The sequence below is a fragment of the Theobroma cacao genome, chromosome 5, assembly GCF_053813885.1.
Source record: "Theobroma cacao isolate CCN51 chromosome 5, ASM5381388v1, whole genome shotgun sequence".
NCBI lineage: Eukaryota > Viridiplantae > Streptophyta > Magnoliopsida > Malvales > Malvaceae > Theobroma > Theobroma cacao.
In genome coordinates, this window is record NC_142643.1 from 135638 (window position 1) to 156120 (window position 20483).

A 20483-nucleotide genomic window follows, 5' to 3' on the forward strand; every position below is an offset into this window, starting at 1 on the left:
CTAACCCATTTCATATTTTCTCAACTCACAATAACTTGAGCCAAGCTGAACCGGACCAACTCATATTGACACCTCTACTCTACATCCTAATATGGGAAAATATTCCTAATGTCTATTTTATTACTATTGCTGTCAGTCCAACTTTGACGCAGCCATTCCCTAAATCCAAATACTTGTGTTTTTACCCTAAGTGGCACATCTTACCATTAGTGAGTATAAAAATTAATTGTTCCTACCACATAAAGGCTGTGGCCCAATACATCTTTCAGGTTGAATTGTCGCATTAATGTTAATAAATAAGCATCGAAATCGACACAAACAAGGTTTATTACTTTCTGTATGATATAGATTTGAGGACTGGGCCAACAACAATCTGTCAAAGTGGGCCTCGCTCCCTCCCACCATCTTCCACTTTTCTCTTTCATTGTGGCCCTGAGACCAAGATATGAAGGTATGATATGAATTCTAGAGCCCGATGAAGCAGCTGCTTCTTACCTTGTCGGTAAACTTGGCCCAGTTCTAAATATGCAGCCTATCCCACAAAAAGCTCTAACCGCGCTTTCTTCCTTTGACTGCTTCGCCCTTAAAAACCATGGAACAATGAAAAGGAACACAACACTCAAACCATGTAAGTTTTAATAATTGCTTCCATGCCGAGTGCGAACCTACTACCGATCCTAACAGCTTACATAAGTTTACTAGTATACAACAAAGTAATTATAAGCAGCTCTTGGGCACAACTACTCCTCTGCTGGTTCCCCCTACGTTTTTGCAGGACGACGTAGCTGCTTTATTCATGTGTGTGAGCTTTATGTCATGTAGAGTGATCCCCCTGCATGGACTGCTACGGCTGCAATCAAATGTAACTGCTTCCTGCGTTGCAGATGTTCCTCTTATGTTTTTGTATGTCACTCCGCTAATCTTCACTCCTGAGCTCTGTTAATTAATCAAGGTGGCCATAGAAAAAGTTAAATAATGAACTCAAAACCTACACTTAAATTTAACTAAAACGATATCTTCAGAAGATCAAGTTATGTATACATGTATGCCATACCTGACTAGGACAACCTTGATTGCTGGGACAGTAATTTTGATCGATGATGATGGGGTTTTTAACATTGTTCATGATGATGTTTTCGAAGACAACGTTTTTCACAAACCCATTGCTTGGTCTCGCCCATGTCTTAATCCGTACCCCGTTATCTGATCCACTAAAAACTGAATTTGTCAATGTCACGTTCTGAACACCAGCTTCATTGAGATCCCGTCCGAGACTGCCGATGCTGTCGCATTCAAAAATCACAAACTATTAATGCACTCGATAATTATCATCAACTAATGCTTGCTGATCAAAATCCATGTTGGCCCAATATATTAATTAAATGATCTCTCAGATGTACGTACCTTACGCCATGTCCAGGGCCACACTTGATGGAGGTCATTACCAGGTTCCTGGTGCCTGGACCAATCGATATGCAATCGTCTCCAGTTTGAAGGGTGCTTCCAGTGATTGTCAAGCCCGTTGAGGACTGGACGTGGATACCATCAGTGTTGGGGCTTTGGTCCGGAGCATAAAGCTTCACGTTTTGAACCTTCACATCGTTGCAAGTGTTGATCACAAAGTGAGTGAGCTGACTGTTGATGGAGGTTAAGCCGCTGACTAAAATGTTGTTAGCCCAATTGAAAGTTATGGACTGCAATACGACCGAGCAAATTGAATTGATTAATTGCTAATAACTTTGGGACGCTTCAGTTAAAAATGTGTATATAATAATTATTTAAACAACAAACGTACCCGTGCTCCAACAGGGCAATTCTTTCCAGATCTCCTGCATGTCCAAAAGCCAGCTCCCTTTGCATCAAGAGTGCCGCCGATTACCGAAACTCTGTTCACCTTAATGAACAAGATCCAGTAGCCAGAGTTCCCAAGTGCACGATAATCGGTAGGAGCAACAATTGTGCCGTCTATTTGAACTGTAATTCTGTTCCTGCAAGGGCCTCTAAATACCACGGCCTTGACCAAGTAGCGCCCTTTCGGAACGTAAATTGTGGCTGCTGTAGCTGACTTGCATGCAGCTGCCCATGCCTTGAGGAACGGCTGGGTCGAGTCAGTTTTTCCATCTGGTTTTGCACCATACTTGATCAAATTGATACTGTACGCTGCATATGAACTAGTTCCGCAGAAGAAGAGGAGGTAGAATAATATTGCACAAGACACAACAAGCTTAGGCGCCATTTAATTATACTATAAGTATATGAGAGAGGCAGTTGATGAATCCAACGATTGGCGGTTGGAGCTATTTATACGGAAGGACTCTGCATGTTATTTCATTGCTCTATTTAATTATAATATAGCTAGGGTCAAACTAATTTTAATTAATTTGCACGTCCATGGTTTGTGGTACTAGCGTTGCGTATGATATGTACGGAGGCATGTGATAAGCTATTAAGCAATCATTTGGTTTAATATATATATATATAGAGAGAGAGAGAGAGAGACAACAGGCTAAGCCATGTGAATGTGATGATGCATCCGTTTCTTCAGGAAGTATATATGTTAGATATGGTGAGCCTAGACTAATTTGAACAAGTACCGTTTCTCATGAACGAAGGCGATCATGTACAGATCAGAAACCACTCGCATTAATTATTGGTTCTTGCATGCGTCACTTCTTTAGTCATTATTCAAGTTAAAGCAAATTTGCATGGTAGCAGCAGATCAGATGCCATCCATATATTTTCCCATTGCTGGCTGCTGCTAACTGCTAAGAGAAAGAAACAGGCACTCTAGCCTAATTTGATCATTATCTAATAGGTATAGCTAGCTAGCAAGTCCAGCAAATCAAGTTTTGATAACATCCACAATCTTTTTAATGGAAGAGAGATTCATAAAAGGTTTCTTTCTGTTTCAATTAATTGATCTTAGCCGGCCCTTTTGCATATTTGAGTTTGGCCATGTTAATTTGTTCGAGGAGCAATATCTTTTTTTTTTTTATCATTTTTTCTATTGAGATTGAGTGACGCCAATCCCATAATCGATCACCTCCATTCAAAGTTAAGCACACATGGATTATCTTCCCTTAATCCTCAATGCCATACATTCTTTCCTTTTCCTATATGTTTACGCTAATATATACATTCATTAGAGATCAAGAGATGCGCCATGCATGCCACATCTTCATTCCCTTCAATTCTCACCATGATTAACTAATGAAGATAGCTTAAGCACAAGGAAAGATCGATCCTGCCCGTAATTAAGCTTGCTTACTTGCTTGATTTACAGGGTTATTCAGTTCCCTAGTCAATATAGTTATAGTATCAATACCATTTACCTTTTCCATCAGCTTGTGCAAGAAGAAATCCCCATGTGGCCAACTCCAATTCAAGGGAATAAAACCCTTTCCGCACACATTAGGGCCGTTCTTAGTTGAATTCGATTACTTGAAGTCTAATAGTTGTTTACTGTGCTTCATTTGCTACAAGCAATTGACTTAATAGTTAGAGTTAGGAGTATTGGGAGCAAATCCATTAAGTTACATACATATGTCATCGTTCGGTACATATGCATGATTGGGCATGAATTTCCATCAAAATTGCCGGTCCATATTAGATAGAGAAGCTTTGCTTCATACATATGAGAAAAGACAATGTGCTCATCATTGTAATTAACTAATAATTACTGTTTATGTAAACTTGTTGATGGCTATATATATATAGAAGTCTAATTTGCTGTTTTGCACAATCAAAATTGATTAACCCTACAACTTTGGGAGTCGGATGTAATTAGAGAGTGAGAATAAAAATTAATAAACTTTGTTCTCTTAATTACTTATGTGAGCGTTAGTCTTCAAGAAATGGCTGATTCACTAATTTATATATATTAAGATAGGGCTACATACAATTTGATTCGATTTAATTTTGGATAAAATTTTCAATTAACATATGGTAATTAGGGTTGCATATGGTTTGATTTTATTTTGGATAAAATTTTTTATTAAATTATAATACTTTGGTTTAACAAAAAACAAATTGAAATCCATTCAACTCTTTGCTTTTTAATACACTTGAGCATTTACAGGAACGGCTCAATAAGTTCAAAAGCTTAAAACGAAATATTCAATGAGACATTCTTTTATTGAAATTAAAAAAATTATTAAATTTTTATTCTTCTAACTTTTTGAAATGCAAAATTTTTATATTTTTTAAATGGCTAACACAAAATCAAACAATCAAAATTTTTAATTCAAATAAATCAACTATCACATAAAATAAAGGTAATATAACAATACAATATAAATTAAAAATTAAAGTAAAAAAGTATATAAATATTAAAACAATAGTATCTAATTGTTGAATGCTTATTGCAAACAGCAAATAAGGTTCATAGTTTTATGAATATAATAACATAACGGACTTCTTGTATATCCTTTGGAGGAAAATTGAAATTAAAGGAAGAAGGAAAAAATAGCAAATGAGAAAAGAAAAATTCAAAAGTAGATATTGTACATTGAAAAAGAAATAATTGGTTTTATATATAGGAGAAAAAATAGTTGTTAGAAATCATTAAATATGTTGCTTGGAAATAGGAGAAATAAGTGAGAAAAAAATAGTTGTTGGAGATGATTAAATATATATAACCGTTAGTTAATTGAAAGTAATATAGTATTCTAAAAATTAGAAAGTGATAGAAAATTGAGATTTATTAGACACATAATTAAGAAAGTGAGAAATAGGTAATTTTATTAATTATTTTTTATTTTTATTTTTTTTAATTTTTATATATTTTTAATATAATAAATTATATTATAAAATTATAAAGCTTTCCCAAATTGTGGACCTAAAGCCCTTGTTTGGGTGGCTTTATCCAAGGGCCGGCCTTAACTCATTAGTTAGTGCATGATCCCTTATTTAAAAAGTAAGATTCGAATCATTTTCCCCTAATTATAAAAAAAAAAAAAACTCTTTGCTTTTTTATTTTATAAAAAATAAACTATATTTTGACTTGATTATGATGATTTTGATTTTTCAATTTATGGATCGAAAATAAACTGAATATATATAATTAGTATTCGAATAAGATGAAACAAAAAAAAAATTAAACTAGATCGAACTTTACTGTTTGAATCGATTTTCAATATTCTCCAATTTTTTTTTTGTTGTCAATCTTAATAGTAATCAAAAGAATTAGTTAACCTAATCATTAATGCCGCTGCTCACGGCCTAACATGCATGATCCTTGGAGGAGCAGTATGCTTGCATAAGATAAACATACTATAAGTAATATCATATTATATAAAATAAAATTTTAATATGACATTACTAACAATAATGATTTGCATGCACATGGGAAGGGAGGATCCACTAAATTAATTTCTTAGAGAACATTTTGATTAATCCAGGTTCGTGACAAGAAGTGAGGAAACACAATTTAATTAATTTGTCACATAATCATATATCAATTTTTTCTCGACTTCACTTAGTTTCCTCATGATTCTTCTTATGAACATGAAAACTACCACATGATCTACTTTGACCTAATTTGATGATAATATTAAATTCTATTATACTAATCTTTCCTTGTTGATCAACCTTAATTAGTACGTTAATAAAAAAAATGCATGAACCAGATGGTTTGTGCCTAGCTCATCTAGCTAATTTAGTTTTTTATTCGTTCACACAATATATGCCTTGATAAACTGAAATTTATGTCCATTCTTCATTAGAACATGTTATTCTTGAGTAAATCAAGACTGACCAACACAATTCCTTTGTTATTTATACCATATATATATATACACCAAAGAAAGTGGCAATTGGGCACAGTGAGAAATGCCGATTTCATCTCCGTCATCTACTCCACCTGTCACGTCCCACGTTGCAAAACAATGCAACTGCAATCCAGACCGACCATGCATGTTCCAATTTTAAGAAAACCATATATATGCAACTGCAATTAATTCAGACCACGCATGTTCCAAATTCATTTCAGTTTGGTATGTTCTCATTGATATTCAATTTAGCAATAGGGAACTGCCAACACAACCCAAGGTAGGATATGGAATGCACAGGATTATTCGGTACCCAATATTGCTTGTCTAAGTCAGCCACAAAACAATAGATCAGCTTATTGCTCGGGGGGGGGGGGCATGTGATACTGATCAAACACTTTTATATATATGGATAAGCCCTTTGGCACCTGATCCTACAACTAATGTTAGTATATGTATTTATTCATTATCTAACAGATAAAATCAACTTAATTTGTTTATTAAAAATAAGTGTACTTATTGATCTCTCAGTCAGATTAAAACTTTAGTTCTTTGGAAAAAATAAACACTCTTTTTTCGACATCAAAATCAATTAGCTTAACGTATAGAAGAGTACTGTACCTATATAAATATAAAAGGAGAAAATCTATTAGGGGTATGGCTAGCTAGCTAGGAAGGAGATGGTGATGTTGAGAGGGTTAATGAAGGAGGATTTGATCATCTGGTGATCAATCAAAGCAAGTGAAGCGCACATATAACAGACATAGTTGGGGATTTTTGCTGTGTCACGTTAGCCGCCGCTGCCTCTTCGCTTCTCTCTTAATTAATTTATGACTGCTATTAAATTAAACGGTGTTAATTTAACCTTGGAAAATTTCTCATTGCAAGCGACCATGTACATGTACATGTACATGCATCTGTCCTTTTATCTACTTTTTGGTAGAATTTTAATCCATTTTTTTATTTTGACCTTTTCGGTTGCTCATGTGCTGTACCTCCTTTTCTCTGTTTCTTCAATTCATGTCAAAATGTCATTTATTTTATTCTTTTGAACGACTTTAATTACTAGAAAAGTTTAATCTTTAAAATTTTTGTTCTGCCTGGCCTTCATCACCATGTTTTGGACTGTTTCTGTTGCACACATGTTGAGAGTTGAGACAGAAATATGCTTGCAATTTCCATTAATTGCATCGAATGTGTTGCAAAGAGCCAGCCATAGGCATAAATGTGAAAATTGACGAGTACCATTCCGTCAATATTACTGTGATTGCTTGAGGATCGATTAAAAGTCGTGCATGCGAGAAAATGCAATGCTAAGCCCCTGGCATCCTGGCGGCTGGCCAGGATCATTATCCTAGTATATCTTTTTCTAAGCAACAGCAGAAAGGCTTTTCATAATACTAATTATTCTTGAAATTCGGCGCAGCTTGCTTCTGATTTCTGCCAATCCATACCTCTGAACACAACATATGTTCATTCAAATCTTATACTCTATAAATACCCCCTCAAACCGTTTCATCTCCCATCATCATAAGTACTTGATCAGTTTCTCTATCTCTCCCTAGATCTCTTTGTGTCTGCCATTCACATTTTCTGTCGGCTACGTAAATATACTCCTATGGCAAACACGATGACTCATCCTCCCCTTCTTTTCCTCGCACTTCTCTTTCTCTTCTTTAACTCATCAGTAGCAGCCGCCATGAAACTTAATGTGATCAGTTATGGAGCCAAAGCCGATGGCACAACTGACTCGACCAAAGCCTTTCTTGCTGCATGGACTCAAGCTTGTGCCTCGACTATACCTGCAAGCATCTACGTACCAAAAGGGAGGTTTTTGCTACGCAATGTGGACTTTCGTGGCCAATGCAACAACGCTGCTATTTCAATACGAATCGATGGAACCCTCGTGGCTCCGATGGATTATCGGGTTATTGGAAATGTCGATAGCTGGCTTTCCTTTGAGAATGTTGATGGAGTTTCCATTTATGGTGGAAAACTTGATGGGAAGGGTACTGGCTTGTGGGCTTGCAAGAATTCAGGCAAGAGTTGCCCCTCCGGTGCTACGGTAAGTTGAATGACTAAATCAATTGCCCATACGTATCCTTTTACAATGAGTCTTGTCCAATGTCAAACTAGGAGTACTAGTTTTAGTTGCTTCAGGCTTCAGAGTGGGAGGGAAAAGGGCTTTAGATGAAGTACAGGCGTACGTTACTTCTCCAGACTTTCAGTTTGGTTCATTAAAGTTGAAGCTTTCCTACGTTTTTCAGGTATACCCAGGCCAGACTGGAATACTTGATAGTGGAATTGGATAGTCAATTCCTTTAGATTCATTTGGTTGGGGCACTTATTGTTCTAGGATAGTGGGACGTTGACGAGTAATTGTCTAATTTATAGTTTTGTTAATTAAAGAACCCCGCCAAATATATATGCATGCAATTAATCCTCCTAGTCAGCGGTTAATTTTCAGAAGAGAGTTTTTTTTCTTTTTTTTTTTTTTTTTGCCAATTTAAAACTACTGGCAGCCTTTCCTCTGCGAATGTGATCAATCTCTAATGCCACGATAAGCTAAGATCCAAGACAAGAGTTCATACGTAGGTCAACCATGTGCACAGGCTTGCTTTGATATATATAGCTTTCATTTCTGGACATTAGTTTTCTTTTGGTTATTTATATATGAAGTATAAATTGAGAAACAATTCAAAGCTCAATTAATTACTTGTCAATGCAGTCACTGAGCATTAGCAATTCAAAGAACATCGTCATCATGGGATTAACATCACTAAACAGCCAGATGTTCCACATAGTCATCAATGGCTGCCACAATGTCAAAATGCAAGGAGTGAAGGTCTCTGCTCCTGGTAACAGCCCCAACACCGACGGAATTCATGTACAACTATCCAGCAGCGTCACGATCCTCAACTCCAGGATTCAAACAGGCGATGATTGCATCTCAATTGGCCCTGGTGCCACTAATCTCTGGATGGAAAACATCGCATGTGGCCCCGGTCATGGCATCAGGTAAAAGTAAACACCATCAAATATATATATATATATATATATAGATATCTATTCATATAAGTCGTAATTAGATTTAATAAAGACAGTGTTATATATTCTGAAATTGTGCAGCATCGGAAGTTTGGGGAAGGACCAAATTGAGGCTGGAGTGCAGAATGTGACAGTTAAAACAGCCACATTCATCGGCACCCAGAATGGGGTGAGGATAAAATCTTGGGCCAGACCGAGCAATGGTTTTGCCAGCAATATTGTTTTCCAGCATGTTGTTATGAAAAATGTCCAGAATCCCATTGTCATCGATCAAAATTACTGCCCTGGCTACAAAAATTGTCCTGATCAGGTTCGTGAACGTTGTTTGTTGAGAATTCACTTTAATTTCAAGTTTGCTACTGATCAGTGATTATCATTTCCAATTGCAGTAATGGTGGCTAATTAGGACATATGATGTGTGTTGTTTGTACAGGTTTCTGGTGTTAAAGTTAGTGATGTAACATACCAGGACATACATGGAACATCGGCAACAGAAGTTGCAGTGAAATTCGATTGCAGTTCAAAACATCCTTGCACTGGAATAAGATTGGAAGAGGTGAAACTTACATACAAGAATGAGGCAGCTCAAGCTTCATGTAGCCACGCTGGTGGAACTGTTTCTGGTCTTGTTCAGCCCACGAGTTGTTTGTAGTTCTTGGACTGAAATTAAGCCAGCTAAGAGTAATGCAATTATTTTTGCATTGTATTAGAGGAAGAAGACTACTAGTAGTAACCGGTGAAGTAGGTGAATGAAGGTCATTGCTCTTTCAATTTGATTGCCTGTGCCTGTGGCGTTAGTGGCCCATTGGGTTAGATTGGAGCCTGGCCCTGCAATCTGCATAGTACACAGTATTACTGTACCTAAAGAAAAAGCCTATCTGGGCTTTCTTTGTAGTGAAATAATCAATATTTTATAGTATTAATTTAGCCAAATTCTAGATGTTGATTGGTTCAAAGTTTAATCGAATGTCATCAACCCATTGATGAAACAGCATTTCCGGGGATTGCTGTATATTAATATGTTTACTAGCATTCCTCTCCCTCCAGATATATTAATAGGGATAGCCTGTCCAGCCAGCCTTAGCAAAGACTTTCCTTTCAAAATATGTTGTTGCCCATAAAAATTCTGCGGGCCAATCTCCAGGAACCCTTCGAACGAAGGATATTTGCAACAGTCTGCTGCAAACATTCTTTTAATGGCTGCTTGTAAACAACAAGTAATCTCTATTCTACTTATCACATTCGAGCATTTGACTCATTGGTTAGTGCATGATAACAGAGTAAAATTTGAATCCTTCTTCCTCTAATTATAAAAAAAAAAAAAATCTCTACTCTCCTTCTCAATATTGCATAGACAACAAGGAAAAGGTAACCACACGATCTTAATTATCCCGGACATATACTCAATCTATCCAGAATTGCCAACCATGTGATAAAAGAAATCTTGGGAACATGGCCTGGAAACCAAACCAACCAATGCTAAGGAACATGGGACATTCCGAGTCTCTGCAATGTTAAATTTTACCTGAAGGACCTGCCACTGTTAAAATATAACTAATTTCAACAAATGTTTATATATGGACACATCTTATCGAACTCTTTTATTGTAGCAGTACTGTAGATTAACTTGTACACATGACACATGCTTCCAGCTCTAAAAACATGGAAACCTTGAAATGAGGCGGCCTGCCTGCATTTCTGAATGCACCAATAACTACTATTTACAATTAATATTGCTTCATTATTGTCTGTATTTATGTATAAGGTGAGCAGTACTTCAACTCAGGATATCAATTTTTGTACATTTATGTAATAAATGAACATGTGATCCTACCCAATGCCCATAATATATATAGAAGCAGCCTAGGAGGATTTTCAAATACTACTTATTATTCTTTAAGCCCACGCTCCTTTTTAATTAAGTATATATATATGCATGATGCCTATGTATATCTATATGTGTGCATGTATAAGGAGAGATAGAAAGTTGTGCAACTGAATATGTATGCACGTATGTATATTTATATGTATTTATTTGTGTAGTACAAGTTTGATTGTTGGTAGCAATTAATTATTCCTCGACCGGTCAGCCCTCTTGAAGTTGAATCGGATAAAAGAGATGACTAAAATAATATATTTGATGCCTATACACAGACACTGACAGAAAAGGAGGCAAGTTTTGTCAAACGCTATAAGAAAAACATCAAATGATGAAGATGGGAAATCTAATTAAGAAATTGATATTTGATGAATATGAGGAAGTTCGTGACAAACAAATGGAGAAGGAAGCAGGCAGTGAAGCAGGAAAGCTAGCGTTGTTCTCCTGCTTAAGCTTAAAGCAAAGCGTTGGGCACAACACAACAATACATAACATAGCACCAGGAAACAAGAAATATGGTAGGGGGCCTCATTCTCTGCTTCTGGTGACGGCTCTGTCGCATATGCTTTTGCTGGTCACGTTAACTCTAAAGACTTTCCTTTGTTTTCTTAACTCATTACTCTATGATCAGAATATTATTTAACTAATAAACCATAACCCTGCAAAGCGGAGATCTCCTATCTCAAGCAACCATATACCTCACACCTACACATTTACTGCCATACCCCTCTGCTGCTGCACATGTCAGCAATCATGCCCTCTCATGCCTTTGTTTCTGCATCTTTTTTTTGTTTCATGTTTTTTTCCTTGTGTTCTCTTCTACACCCTTTTTTCTTATGCTTTTCTTTGATAACCTCTTAAATTAAGTACAGACAAAATGATAGACTTAACAATATAATAAAGACCTGCTTTCTTCCATTTTCTTCTGCAAGGCTATAGTTCACGTTTGTAGGAACTTTCCATGCACCAGTTATCGTCTGAAATTACGATAAGCGAGCGCATGTCTTGCTCCATTAAACTTAAACTAATCGTGTAAGCATGGATCGATTCTAACTAATTTTCGAGCGAGGGAGGATTACTTACACATTATCACCTTTCTTTTCCATAAAATTGGAAAACTATGAGCAAGCTTTTCAAGAAGATGACAACCCGATAGCTAGCCTGAATGCCACTATATGATACAAAAAAAGTTAATGCGTTTACACGTGAATTTGACAATGAGGAAGCGCCATCCTTTTCAACATACTTAGTATTATACTAATCAAACAAATGGTGGCTGCATGGCTATATCCAAAGACCATATTGTAATTGGTAAACAGGTCAAAAAAGTTCGTATCTGATCTCAATGTTCGGCGCTACCAGGTTTGCTGAATGCTGACGCATGTAGTTAAACCAAACTGCCAATTCCCTTCCAAGACCCGATCTCTTATAAATACCCCTTTCAGCAGTTTCATCTCCTCACACCACCACTCCTCAGCCTTCTACTCTCTCCTCTCGTATTCAGTACTAAATACTCACAACTGCTACTTTTTCTCATCTAAAGGAAAAAAAATAAAAATAAAAATAAAAGATGGAACGGACGATCAATTCTATTCTTTTTCTTGCAGGACTTGTGCTCCTCTTCTTCACTTCATCTGGCGCAGCTCCATTGGCTCCTACTTACAGCGTGCTTAATTATGGAGCCAAACCAGATGGCAATTTTGACTCAGCCCAAGCCTTTGTTGCTGCATGGACTTTGGCTTGTGGCTCCATAAACCCCGCAACTATTTACGTCCCCCCAGGGAGGTTTTTGCTGCGCAATGTGGTGTTCCGTGGCCAGTGCAAGAACAGTGCTATTTTGTTTAGTATTGATGGCACGCTTGTGGCTCCATCGAATTATAACATTATTGGAAACACCGGAAATTGGCTTATCTTTGAGCATGTAAACGGGGTTTCCATTTATGGTGGGATACTTGACGGTCAAGGCGTTGGCTTGTGGACTTGCAAGAGGTCAGGCAGGGGATGTCCCAGCGGCGCAACGGTGAGTTTAGTAATGAATTGCACATTATATCAGTAACCAATGTTAACCTTATCTAGCTCGTTTTGGTCATGACCTTGTTCTTTTCTCTTTCTCCTTAAATTTGATACCGTTGGCATATTTTGATGCTTAGAAGTATGAATACTTTGGCTTTGCAGTCTTTGAGATTCAGCAATTCGTGGAACATTGTAATAAATGGATTAACATCGCTAAACAGCCAAATGTTCCATATCGTCATCAATGGTTGCAATAACGTAAAAGTGGAAGGTGTAAGATTGTCTGCCTCTGGAAACAGCCCAAACACTGATGGCATTCATGTGCAATCTTCGAGCAGTGTCACCATCCTCAACTCCAGAATTGGAACGGGCGATGATTGTATCTCAGTTGGCCCTGGCACCAGCAATCTGTGGATTGAGAACGTTGCATGCGGACCTGGCCATGGGATCAGGTAAAAGATGATCACCTCTCTTATTTACACATATATATCTGCAAATAAACTAGTAGTAGTTATGATTATGGAATGGCTTTTTTAACATGGGAATTTGGGTGGTTGGACTTTGGAGCAGCATTGGGAGTCTTGGCAAGGAATTTGAAGAGCCTGGTGTGCAGAATGTGACAGTTAAATCTGTTACGTTTACCGGTACTCAAAATGGGGTGAGAATTAAGTCTTGGGGGAGACCTAGCACTGGTTATGCTAGAAACATACTTTTTCAGCATGCAGTCATGACTGATGTCGAAAATCCTATTGTGATTGATCAGCATTACTGCCCTGACGAGAAAAATTGCCCTGGTCAGGTATATATATATATGCAGGAAATTTATGCAGTTTGAATTTATTCTCTCTTGGCTTATATAACTTTGTAACTTTATCTTTTTTTTTCGCTGTTTATTTTTCATATTGACTCCAATAGGTTTCGGGAGTTAAAATTAGTGATGTTACATACCAAGACATCCATGGAACATCAGCAACAGAAGTTGCACTGAAGTTTGATTGTAGCTCGAATAATCCCTGCACTGATATAAGGCTGGATGGCGTGAAGCTCACCTACAAAAATAGACCAGCAGAAGCAGCCTGTAGTAATGCTGATGGAACAGCTTCTGGTTTTGTTCAGGCCTCAAGCTGCTTGTAGCAAGTCGGATGGCAAATAGCACTAGTTAATTCATTATAGCCTTCAAAGTCGTAGCTAGTAGCTAATGATCGCCGAAAAAGGCTCTTTCTATTCAAGTACTTACACCAAAATGTAGTAGCTCTATGTGTGGGGTCATTCTTTCAGCCTGTGAATTTATATATATATATATATATGGCTCAGCCTTAGGCTTGCTCGAAGCCTGATCTCCTTGTTATATACAGTATATCAGCAGAAACCCTTTCTTTGGGAATTCTTATTACGATTTATGGTTCTTGCTTGCTACGATTAACATTGGATATGTATCATTGGGTGTTATGATTGATTTTCTTGATATGACTATTTGGACCATTGCTTCAAACACGTATTAAATTAGAATAGATCATGAATTTAGTCTTGAATTAAGAAGCCAAATTGATCATGAATTTATCAGCAAAATTATCAACAGCAGCAATGAGTGGCACAGAATTAAAGCTCGGAAAGTGGTACCACTACCATCCTTAAAAAAGAGATTGTGTTTTGGGGGGGTGAAACGTGAACCGGCATGCCATTGACTAGCGCCTGGCAGGGTGGTGCCTCATTGGGCTTTGGTTGGGGGCCCAATTGGGCTTGGCTTTGATCGCCAACAGGTCGTCCCTCTAATCTATCCAGGAGTCTGGATTCACCAACAGGACAGACGCGGACAGAGTGAAACATAAGGTAACTGGAATCCAGAGGCGCAGGGGTTGCGTTGCCGCCAAAACATCCGAATGGGGAGGAGAAGAGGGACAAGATATTCTCCAAAACCATATAAATCGGACCACCCCGTCGCCGCCGCTACTCCTCTCGCTAATCTATCCCTCAACTTTGTAAGTTTTCTTCCTTCTCTTCATTCTAATAGTAATACTTACAAACAATAGATTCTCTGTTATTTATGATAACTATAATTAGTGAGTGCTCGGGCTACAGGTGCTGTTGCATGATTGGTGGCTGGGCAGGGCGCAGCCCAGGGGTTTAGCTATTGGAGGATTTGAATGCAGAGGGTAGCTTCAATTTTGCTTTCCTTTTTCTTCAATTTTTCTTTCTGAAAGCATGACTCCGAGTAATTAATTATCCTTTCCTTGTGTTCTTTTGAGTGGAATTGGATGGACATGGAGGACAAAGTCCGACATAACTTTTTGCTTGTTTTATTGATTTGATGCATACTGGGTTTTTTGATAAACAGGAGACAAGGACAAAGAGTGTTCTGCTCTGCAGCCATTGCCAAAAGACACGATGCCACCACTCTTGAGACTGCGGATGGCATCACAGTTGCAATCAGTGGCTTCATCAATACCTCTCGTACGCATCAAAATGGCTTTCCACTTGAGGTAATTTGTTAGTGCCATTCATTCTGTCCTGCTTGTTTGCCAACAATATCATCATTTCCCTAATATTATTGCCTTGCTGCCTTGTGTATTTAACTTAGGAATAGCTAAGCCAAATTGATAATAGAATAATGCCACTACAACTACAAAGCTTTTCAAAGGTACCAAGTACAAATTTGGATGTCCTTCCTGGCAGAATCATAATGTTGCAAGCACTCTGTCAAGTTTGCCATGCACATTTGTAACTCGCTTTTTGCAAAGATTGCAGCTCAAATTTCTCAATGTTAATCCTTGCAGTTTTGCAGTCATTTCCTCTATGGATTTCCATATGACTGGGAAGAATATGCTTCACAGTATTCTAATGAAGAATCTGCTGGTAGAGGTACTCAAGCAAGCATGACTTCTCACAGCAATGCAGTTTCTTTCTTGCCAGCTTCTTTAGACAATCTTCCTGCTACAAGGATACGTGATCTTTTAATGTTTTCTGCTGGAGATTCTGAAAACTCTTTTCTGAAAAGAACTATTACTGATCACGTGCTGGGAAAACTCAGTACTCATGCTTCTCAAGATGCAAGAACATCCGTTGATTCAGACATGGGAAACACACATTCAAATACCTGTTCTTATTCTGCTGATGGTGAAAATTCGAATTGTCATAAGAAGGTGAAGGTTAATAGGAATCATATGGATGATAATAACATCTCAGATTCAAGGAGTACCATAACAGTGGAATCTCAGAATGATGTTCAGTCTAAGATGGGTGTAAGCATCCTTACCCGACCTACAGGTGTTACCACCAGGAGCATGACTAGGTTGAAGTATCTTACACAAAAGCAGGAGGGACTTTCATCAAAATCTTCTGTAAAGCATATAAAAGCTGTTTAACTTTCATCACCAGTGGCCAAAGGAAAGCCATCATGGAGAAAATGAAGGAAACAAGCACGCTATAAGAAACTCTCTGCCAAATCCTTCATCATACTGACAAGTATTCCTCAGTTTTCAACATCAGAGCCTTCCACCGAGCATCCCATGAAGATAGCAACTAGAAGTGCTTTAATAGGGAGTCAAGAAACAAAATTAATAAGGCAGGAAGTTGACATTGTTCAGCTTTCATAACCAGAGCCATCGTAAACCAGTCTGGAGAGAATCCAGAGAATTAGCAGGCTGAGAATCTTTCAGCCAAATCCTTCATCATGCCTAAAAGTAATGCTCAACTTTCAACATCTGAGCTGTCCAGGAAGATAGGAACTAGAAGTGCAGTAAGAGGGAGGTGCTCAACAACTTTAGCAAAACAGAAAGGTAAAGTCAGAAATCCTAATAAATCAGTAGAGAGAAGGTGCCGAGATAGAACTCTTGGTAAAGATCAAAGAGTTGTTATTTCGGCCCCTGTAGTTAAACATGGGATTTCTTCCAACCATGGTTCTAGTTGTCATTGTGAAATATTGCTATATAATCTATTATGCAGTTTACTTATGTTTATCTTATACCATTAAATATGTTGGTTCAAGGAGAACTTGTTGTGGCTTGCCAAAGTTAAAGTCTATCATTTCTCAGACAGTGAGCTTTTTTTGCAAAGTAATGACTGAGCTCGCTCTACCAATGGCCTCTTCCGTTATTTTTCTATTGACCCAAAGAGAAGAACGAATATTCTTCCAGACCTTAACGTGCAGAGTTGCTCAAGATGGGCCCTTTGATCACAGGAATCTGGCTTGGGGCTTCTTGATAGAGCATTGACGCATCGTGTAGGTGCTCCCAAGGGAGCTTTGGGCTTTGTGTGAGGTGCTTATTTACACTGCTTACTACAACAATTAAAAAACCTGAAATCAAGTACTTACATTTAAATTATTTTCATAATGATAACAATGCAAATTGGCTAAGCTATCGTCTATTGGAGTGAAGGTCATGTCAATTAAAATTTTACATATTTGAGCTTTCTTTTTTTTGCTCTCCTAATTAGTCCGACCAATATCTATTCTAGCCTAGTCTCTAAGGACCTTGGGTAGAAAGAATATTGTCAACAGACCAAACCCAGAGCTTCTGCTGCACTTCTACGACTTTCTCCGCTACAAACCCCGACCAGCATTCCCATCAGCAGTTCCCTCTGCTCCACCTTCAAAAGCTTCTCTAATCCTCGAGCCACCATCTCCATCTCAGGCTGTGCAAATAATCAAACATCATTTGCATTAACGATTAAACCCTAAACTAAGTATCCAGAAAAGCCCACACAATGGTAATACCAAGTTAGCAACTTATGAAGAAACAAACTACATACAGAGGACTCTTCAGGAGGAAAGATTCGGTGAACAAGACATATCTTCGACAGTTCCAACATTGCTTCACTATGTTTACCTTGCATTTCAAAAGCCTGCAACCAAATGGCATCACAAAGATCAAGAATCCAGCAAAGTAGCCAGAAAGGGTAAGATCATGCTTCTCAAACTTATAGATAAGTGGGAAGGGGGCAGCCAACCCTGTAGCAAGTTCTAATGACTCCATTAAAAATTTGTGAAAAGAAAAACTGATACCACAACTGAAGTATCATATAAATGTCCCAAGACCTTGGTGCCAAGAACTCAGATAATAGGGTACACAAAACATAGGTTGTTGCAAAACAAGACATCAAATGCAATGGTCTATCAGAACTGCCGCCTATATTGACCAATAAATTTCAACACAAAGTTGCTAATGCTTCTTTCCCCTCTGTTGATGAGATGATCCAGGCAGGCAAGAACACATATGTGCAAAAGCTAGCAAATGTAAGAATAAAAGTATGAAAAATTACCCAAGCCTGCAAAAAAATAAAGCGTGTGCGTGCAGCAACACCAGCAGATACCATTCTGGCAGCACGGGTGTTGTCAAGTCCAATATTTTCAGCTAGCCCAGCAAGGAATTGCCGAGCATCTTCACCATCAATCTGAACATGGGTAGATTGACTTGGCACCCTGCAAAATATCTAAGTACGTTTACAAGTTTACTAAAACAGTAGCACCTCAAGAACATCAAAGTCATGCTAAACATTCAAGCAAGTTAGAGACACAAAGTCACATACATAAAACCAACTGCAACAACTCAAAAGTTTCTAACTTTTGCAAAATAAAAATTCCATACCTGCAGCAAACATTTAAAACCAACTCAACAGACACACGATAGAATGAATCCCGAGTGTTTGTTGTGTCAATGGAGACCCGTACACCAGATGTCCTGCATATTTGACGCAACTGCTCACACATACAGGCAAAAAGAAAGGCCAGCACATGGTTCAAGAATCAGCGAACCACAAAAGGAAGGGAAATTGCACCAGAACATTAAATCCATTAAAAGTAATTCAGAATTTATCCAAGCTTAAGAGACCACTAATTTCTCCCATTCTAATTCATAAGAATGAATGAAATAGTGACAACATAGAGGGTAGAACGAAGCAAGCACATATTACACTGCATTAAACACAATCATCAATCATTTTTTTCACGCCTATTAATATCATAGAAAGTAGACCGACAAAAGCAAGGGATTTAGTATTTCGACTCCCTAGGACTAAGTTAACTATTCTACATTACACAACACAACCTCATAAGGAATCCTGAATGCATTCAAAATGAAGTGAGATAAAGTCATGATAGTTACAGCAAAAATGAAAAAATGAATGACCTAGAATTTTCTGGACTATAATAGAGTGAGAAATAAAGAAAAAGGTTAAAAAGGCACTGACTTGAATTATGTCCTCCTCGGTAATGTCCTTTCCACCCAATCTACTGTCGATGATTGCTGCATAAGAAGTTGGTAAGTTGCACTTGAAGATGTTAAGCATGGATATCTATAACAAGTAGAGATATTTGAAGACAAAAAAAGAGCAACTTTTACGGGGACAATGTTCAGTAATACTACTGAATGCAACCAAACATTATGTAAACAAATATGAATTAGAATTAGTAAAAATAGTAACAACAACCTACCTCTGATCAATCTGTTGGCCTGAGTTTGGTAGTACTCGGAATTGAAGACGGAACCTTCTTTGGGCACTGAATCCATTTCCGGCCACCATTTTGGCAACTTGTCCCCGAGCTGGACTTGGAGGCGTGGATAATTGGTCTTGGTGCTAAGAGGCCGAGCCGTGGATAAGGATAATGGATTGTCCAAAGCCCTGAAACTAGGAGGGTCACCCCCATCCCTCTTTGTCCCTACAATCACCTCTCTTCCTCCAAGACTCCGGTCCCTCCTAACAATAACCTTGTGTTTAGGCCTAAAGCGAGCTTTCAAACCCAACCCCAGCTTCACCAAGACTGTGAAAGCAAAAACAATGACGAAGCCACAAGTGAGGAAGGCAGCAAGAAATTGAAGGGTGGACTTGCGGCAGGATAGTTGAAGGGTCCGAGTATCAGGATCGATTTGAACCAAATTTCGGAGGTCCTGGAAAGCGTCTGTGGAGAAAGAGATGAGGCGGTTTAACTTGGAAGAAGACAGGGAAGAAATCTGGTCAAAATCGAGGACCAATTTGACATTGGGGTTGTCTGGGGAGTTTTGGAACTCGATGCTCCGTCTAAGGCTAAGGTTGTGGTTGTCGTAGTTTGGATTCCTTGGAAGGCGAGAACGGCGCGAACGGCGTGGAGTGGAGAAGGAGAGCTGCGGCGACCATGTTTTAAGTTGGGTGCTGCCGAACAGAAACAGAGGAGGAGAAGGAGAAGGAGAACGCAAGGGCAAGGGGAGGCAGTGGGTCTTCACACACTTCATCTAAACTAATCAAAGTAAAAAAATTACGTAGACATTAAGCATAAAGCAGACAAGGTACTCAGCGAAAGGTACCAGCCTAGCCTAGGAAGATTTCATTTTAATTCTGGGTGGAACAGTGTACACTTGACTTTACTGGAGAGAAACGAAACGAATCAGAGCTTTGTTCGTTTTGTTAGTTGCAAAGTTGAGTTGGACTTGCCTTCGCTTTGTTCTACTAATTTAATCACATAATTGCGAAGTATGTAGGTTTGGATTTGCAATGGATGGCGGGCTGACTCTTGTCTGAGTTTTCGACGCAAGCTTCCTGTCTGTCTGTCCGGTTCCAAAATGAACATTGCCAATGAAAAAACACACTCACGGCCTTCATTTATAGCATTTATTTCATGACACTTGTCTGAGTTTTCGACGCAAGCTTCCTGTCTGTCTGGCTCCAAAATGAACATTGCCAATGAAAAAACACACTTCGTTTATACCATTCATTTCATTTGCTCTCAAAATCAAATTACAAATAGTTAAATAGGCATCGATATTGAGCATACCCTTTTCTCACTTTCTGTAGTATCGTATCAA

At 38.2% G+C, this 20483-nt stretch overlaps 4 protein-coding genes and 1 pseudogene across 5 annotated transcripts; 3 read left to right on the forward strand and 2 right to left on the reverse strand.

Annotated features, from left to right (window-relative positions):
• Positions 1 to 320: 320 nt before the first annotated feature.
• Positions 321 to 9727, reverse strand: LOC18597408 (polygalacturonase-like; annotated as a pseudogene). The gene is made up of 5 exons (XR_016026355.1): positions 9478 to 9727; positions 1796 to 2137; positions 1405 to 1694; positions 1055 to 1283; positions 321 to 936 (listed from the first exon to the last, which is right to left on the reverse strand). The product of XR_016026355.1 is annotated as a polygalacturonase-like (transcript).
• LOC18597409 (polygalacturonase-like) lies at positions 7330 to 9528 on the forward strand. The gene is made up of 4 exons (XM_007026442.3): positions 7330 to 7833; positions 8497 to 8786; positions 8898 to 9126; positions 9250 to 9528. Exons 1-4 carry the CDS (start codon positions 7387 to 7389, stop codon positions 9466 to 9468), a joined length of 1185 nt encoding a protein of 394 aa, XP_007026504.3. The 5' UTR covers positions 7330 to 7386; the 3' UTR covers positions 9469 to 9528.
• A 2431-nt stretch (positions 9728 to 12158) lies between the features above and the next one.
• LOC18597410 (polygalacturonase-like) lies at positions 12159 to 14190 on the forward strand. Its single transcript, XM_018121276.2, has 4 exons — positions 12159 to 12715; positions 12871 to 13160; positions 13279 to 13507; positions 13624 to 14190. Exons 1-4 carry the CDS (start codon positions 12266 to 12268, stop codon positions 13840 to 13842), a joined length of 1188 nt encoding a protein of 395 aa, XP_017976765.2. The 5' UTR covers positions 12159 to 12265; the 3' UTR covers positions 13843 to 14190.
• Positions 14191 to 14381: 191 nt separating this feature from the next.
• Positions 14382 to 16658, forward strand: LOC18597411 (protein EMBRYO DEFECTIVE 1674-like). Its single transcript, XM_007026444.3, has 4 exons — positions 14382 to 14687; positions 14788 to 14861; positions 15044 to 15188; positions 15483 to 16658. The coding sequence occupies exons 1-4, from the start codon at positions 14589 to 14591 to the stop codon at positions 16068 to 16070; spliced, it is 906 nt and encodes a 301-aa protein (XP_007026506.3). The 5' UTR covers positions 14382 to 14588; the 3' UTR covers positions 16071 to 16658.
• A 335-nt stretch (positions 16659 to 16993) lies between these two features.
• Positions 16994 to 20257, reverse strand: LOC18597412 (phosphoribosylformylglycinamidine synthase). Its single transcript, XM_007026445.3, has 6 exons — positions 19139 to 20257; positions 18895 to 18950; positions 18294 to 18403; positions 17968 to 18127; positions 17458 to 17550; positions 16994 to 17340 (listed from the first exon to the last, which is right to left on the reverse strand). Exons 1-6 carry the CDS (start codon positions 19911 to 19913, stop codon positions 17200 to 17202), a joined length of 1335 nt encoding a protein of 444 aa, XP_007026507.3. The 5' UTR covers positions 19914 to 20257; the 3' UTR covers positions 16994 to 17199.
• Between the last annotated feature and the right edge of the window lie 226 nt (positions 20258 to 20483).

Excerpts from the sequence above, each read along its gene's own strand:
- LOC18597409 (XM_007026442.3), top strand. The coding sequence starts at position 7,387 with ATGGCAAACACGATGACTCATCCTCCCCTTCTTTTCCTCGCACTTCTC. Across the intron at positions 7,834-8,496 it reads GTTGCCCCTCCGGTGCTACG|TCACTGAGCATTAGCAATTC; the intron begins GTAAGTTGAATG and ends TTGTCAATGCAG. Across the intron at positions 8,787-8,897 it reads GGCCCCGGTCATGGCATCAG|CATCGGAAGTTTGGGGAAGG; the intron begins GTAAAAGTAAAC and ends GAAATTGTGCAG.
- LOC18597410 (XM_018121276.2), top strand. The coding sequence starts at position 12,266 with ATGGAACGGACGATCAATTCTATTCTTTTTCTTGCAGGACTTGTGCTC. Across the intron at positions 13,161-13,278 it reads GGACCTGGCCATGGGATCAG|CATTGGGAGTCTTGGCAAGG; the intron begins GTAAAAGATGAT and ends ACTTTGGAGCAG. Across the intron at positions 13,508-13,623 it reads AGAAAAATTGCCCTGGTCAG|GTTTCGGGAGTTAAAATTAG; the intron begins GTATATATATAT and ends TGACTCCAATAG.
- LOC18597411 (XM_007026444.3), top strand. The coding sequence starts at position 14,589 with ATGGGGAGGAGAAGAGGGACAAGATATTCTCCAAAACCATATAAATCG. Across the intron at positions 14,688-14,787 it reads CTAATCTATCCCTCAACTTT|GTGCTGTTGCATGATTGGTG; the intron begins GTAAGTTTTCTT and ends CTCGGGCTACAG. Across the intron at positions 15,189-15,482 it reads AAAATGGCTTTCCACTTGAG|TTTTGCAGTCATTTCCTCTA; the intron begins GTAATTTGTTAG and ends TAATCCTTGCAG.
- LOC18597412 (XM_007026445.3), bottom strand. The coding sequence starts at position 19,913 with ATGAAGTGTGTGAAGACCCACTGCCTCCCCTTGCCCTTGCGTTCTCCT. Across the intron at positions 18,951-19,138 it reads GGCCAACAGATTGATCAGAG|CAATCATCGACAGTAGATTG; the intron begins GTAGGTTGTTGT and ends CTTCTTATGCAG. Across the intron at positions 17,341-17,457 it reads TTCCTCCTGAAGAGTCCTCT|CCTGAGATGGAGATGGTGGC; the intron begins GTATGTAGTTTG and ends TTATTTGCACAG.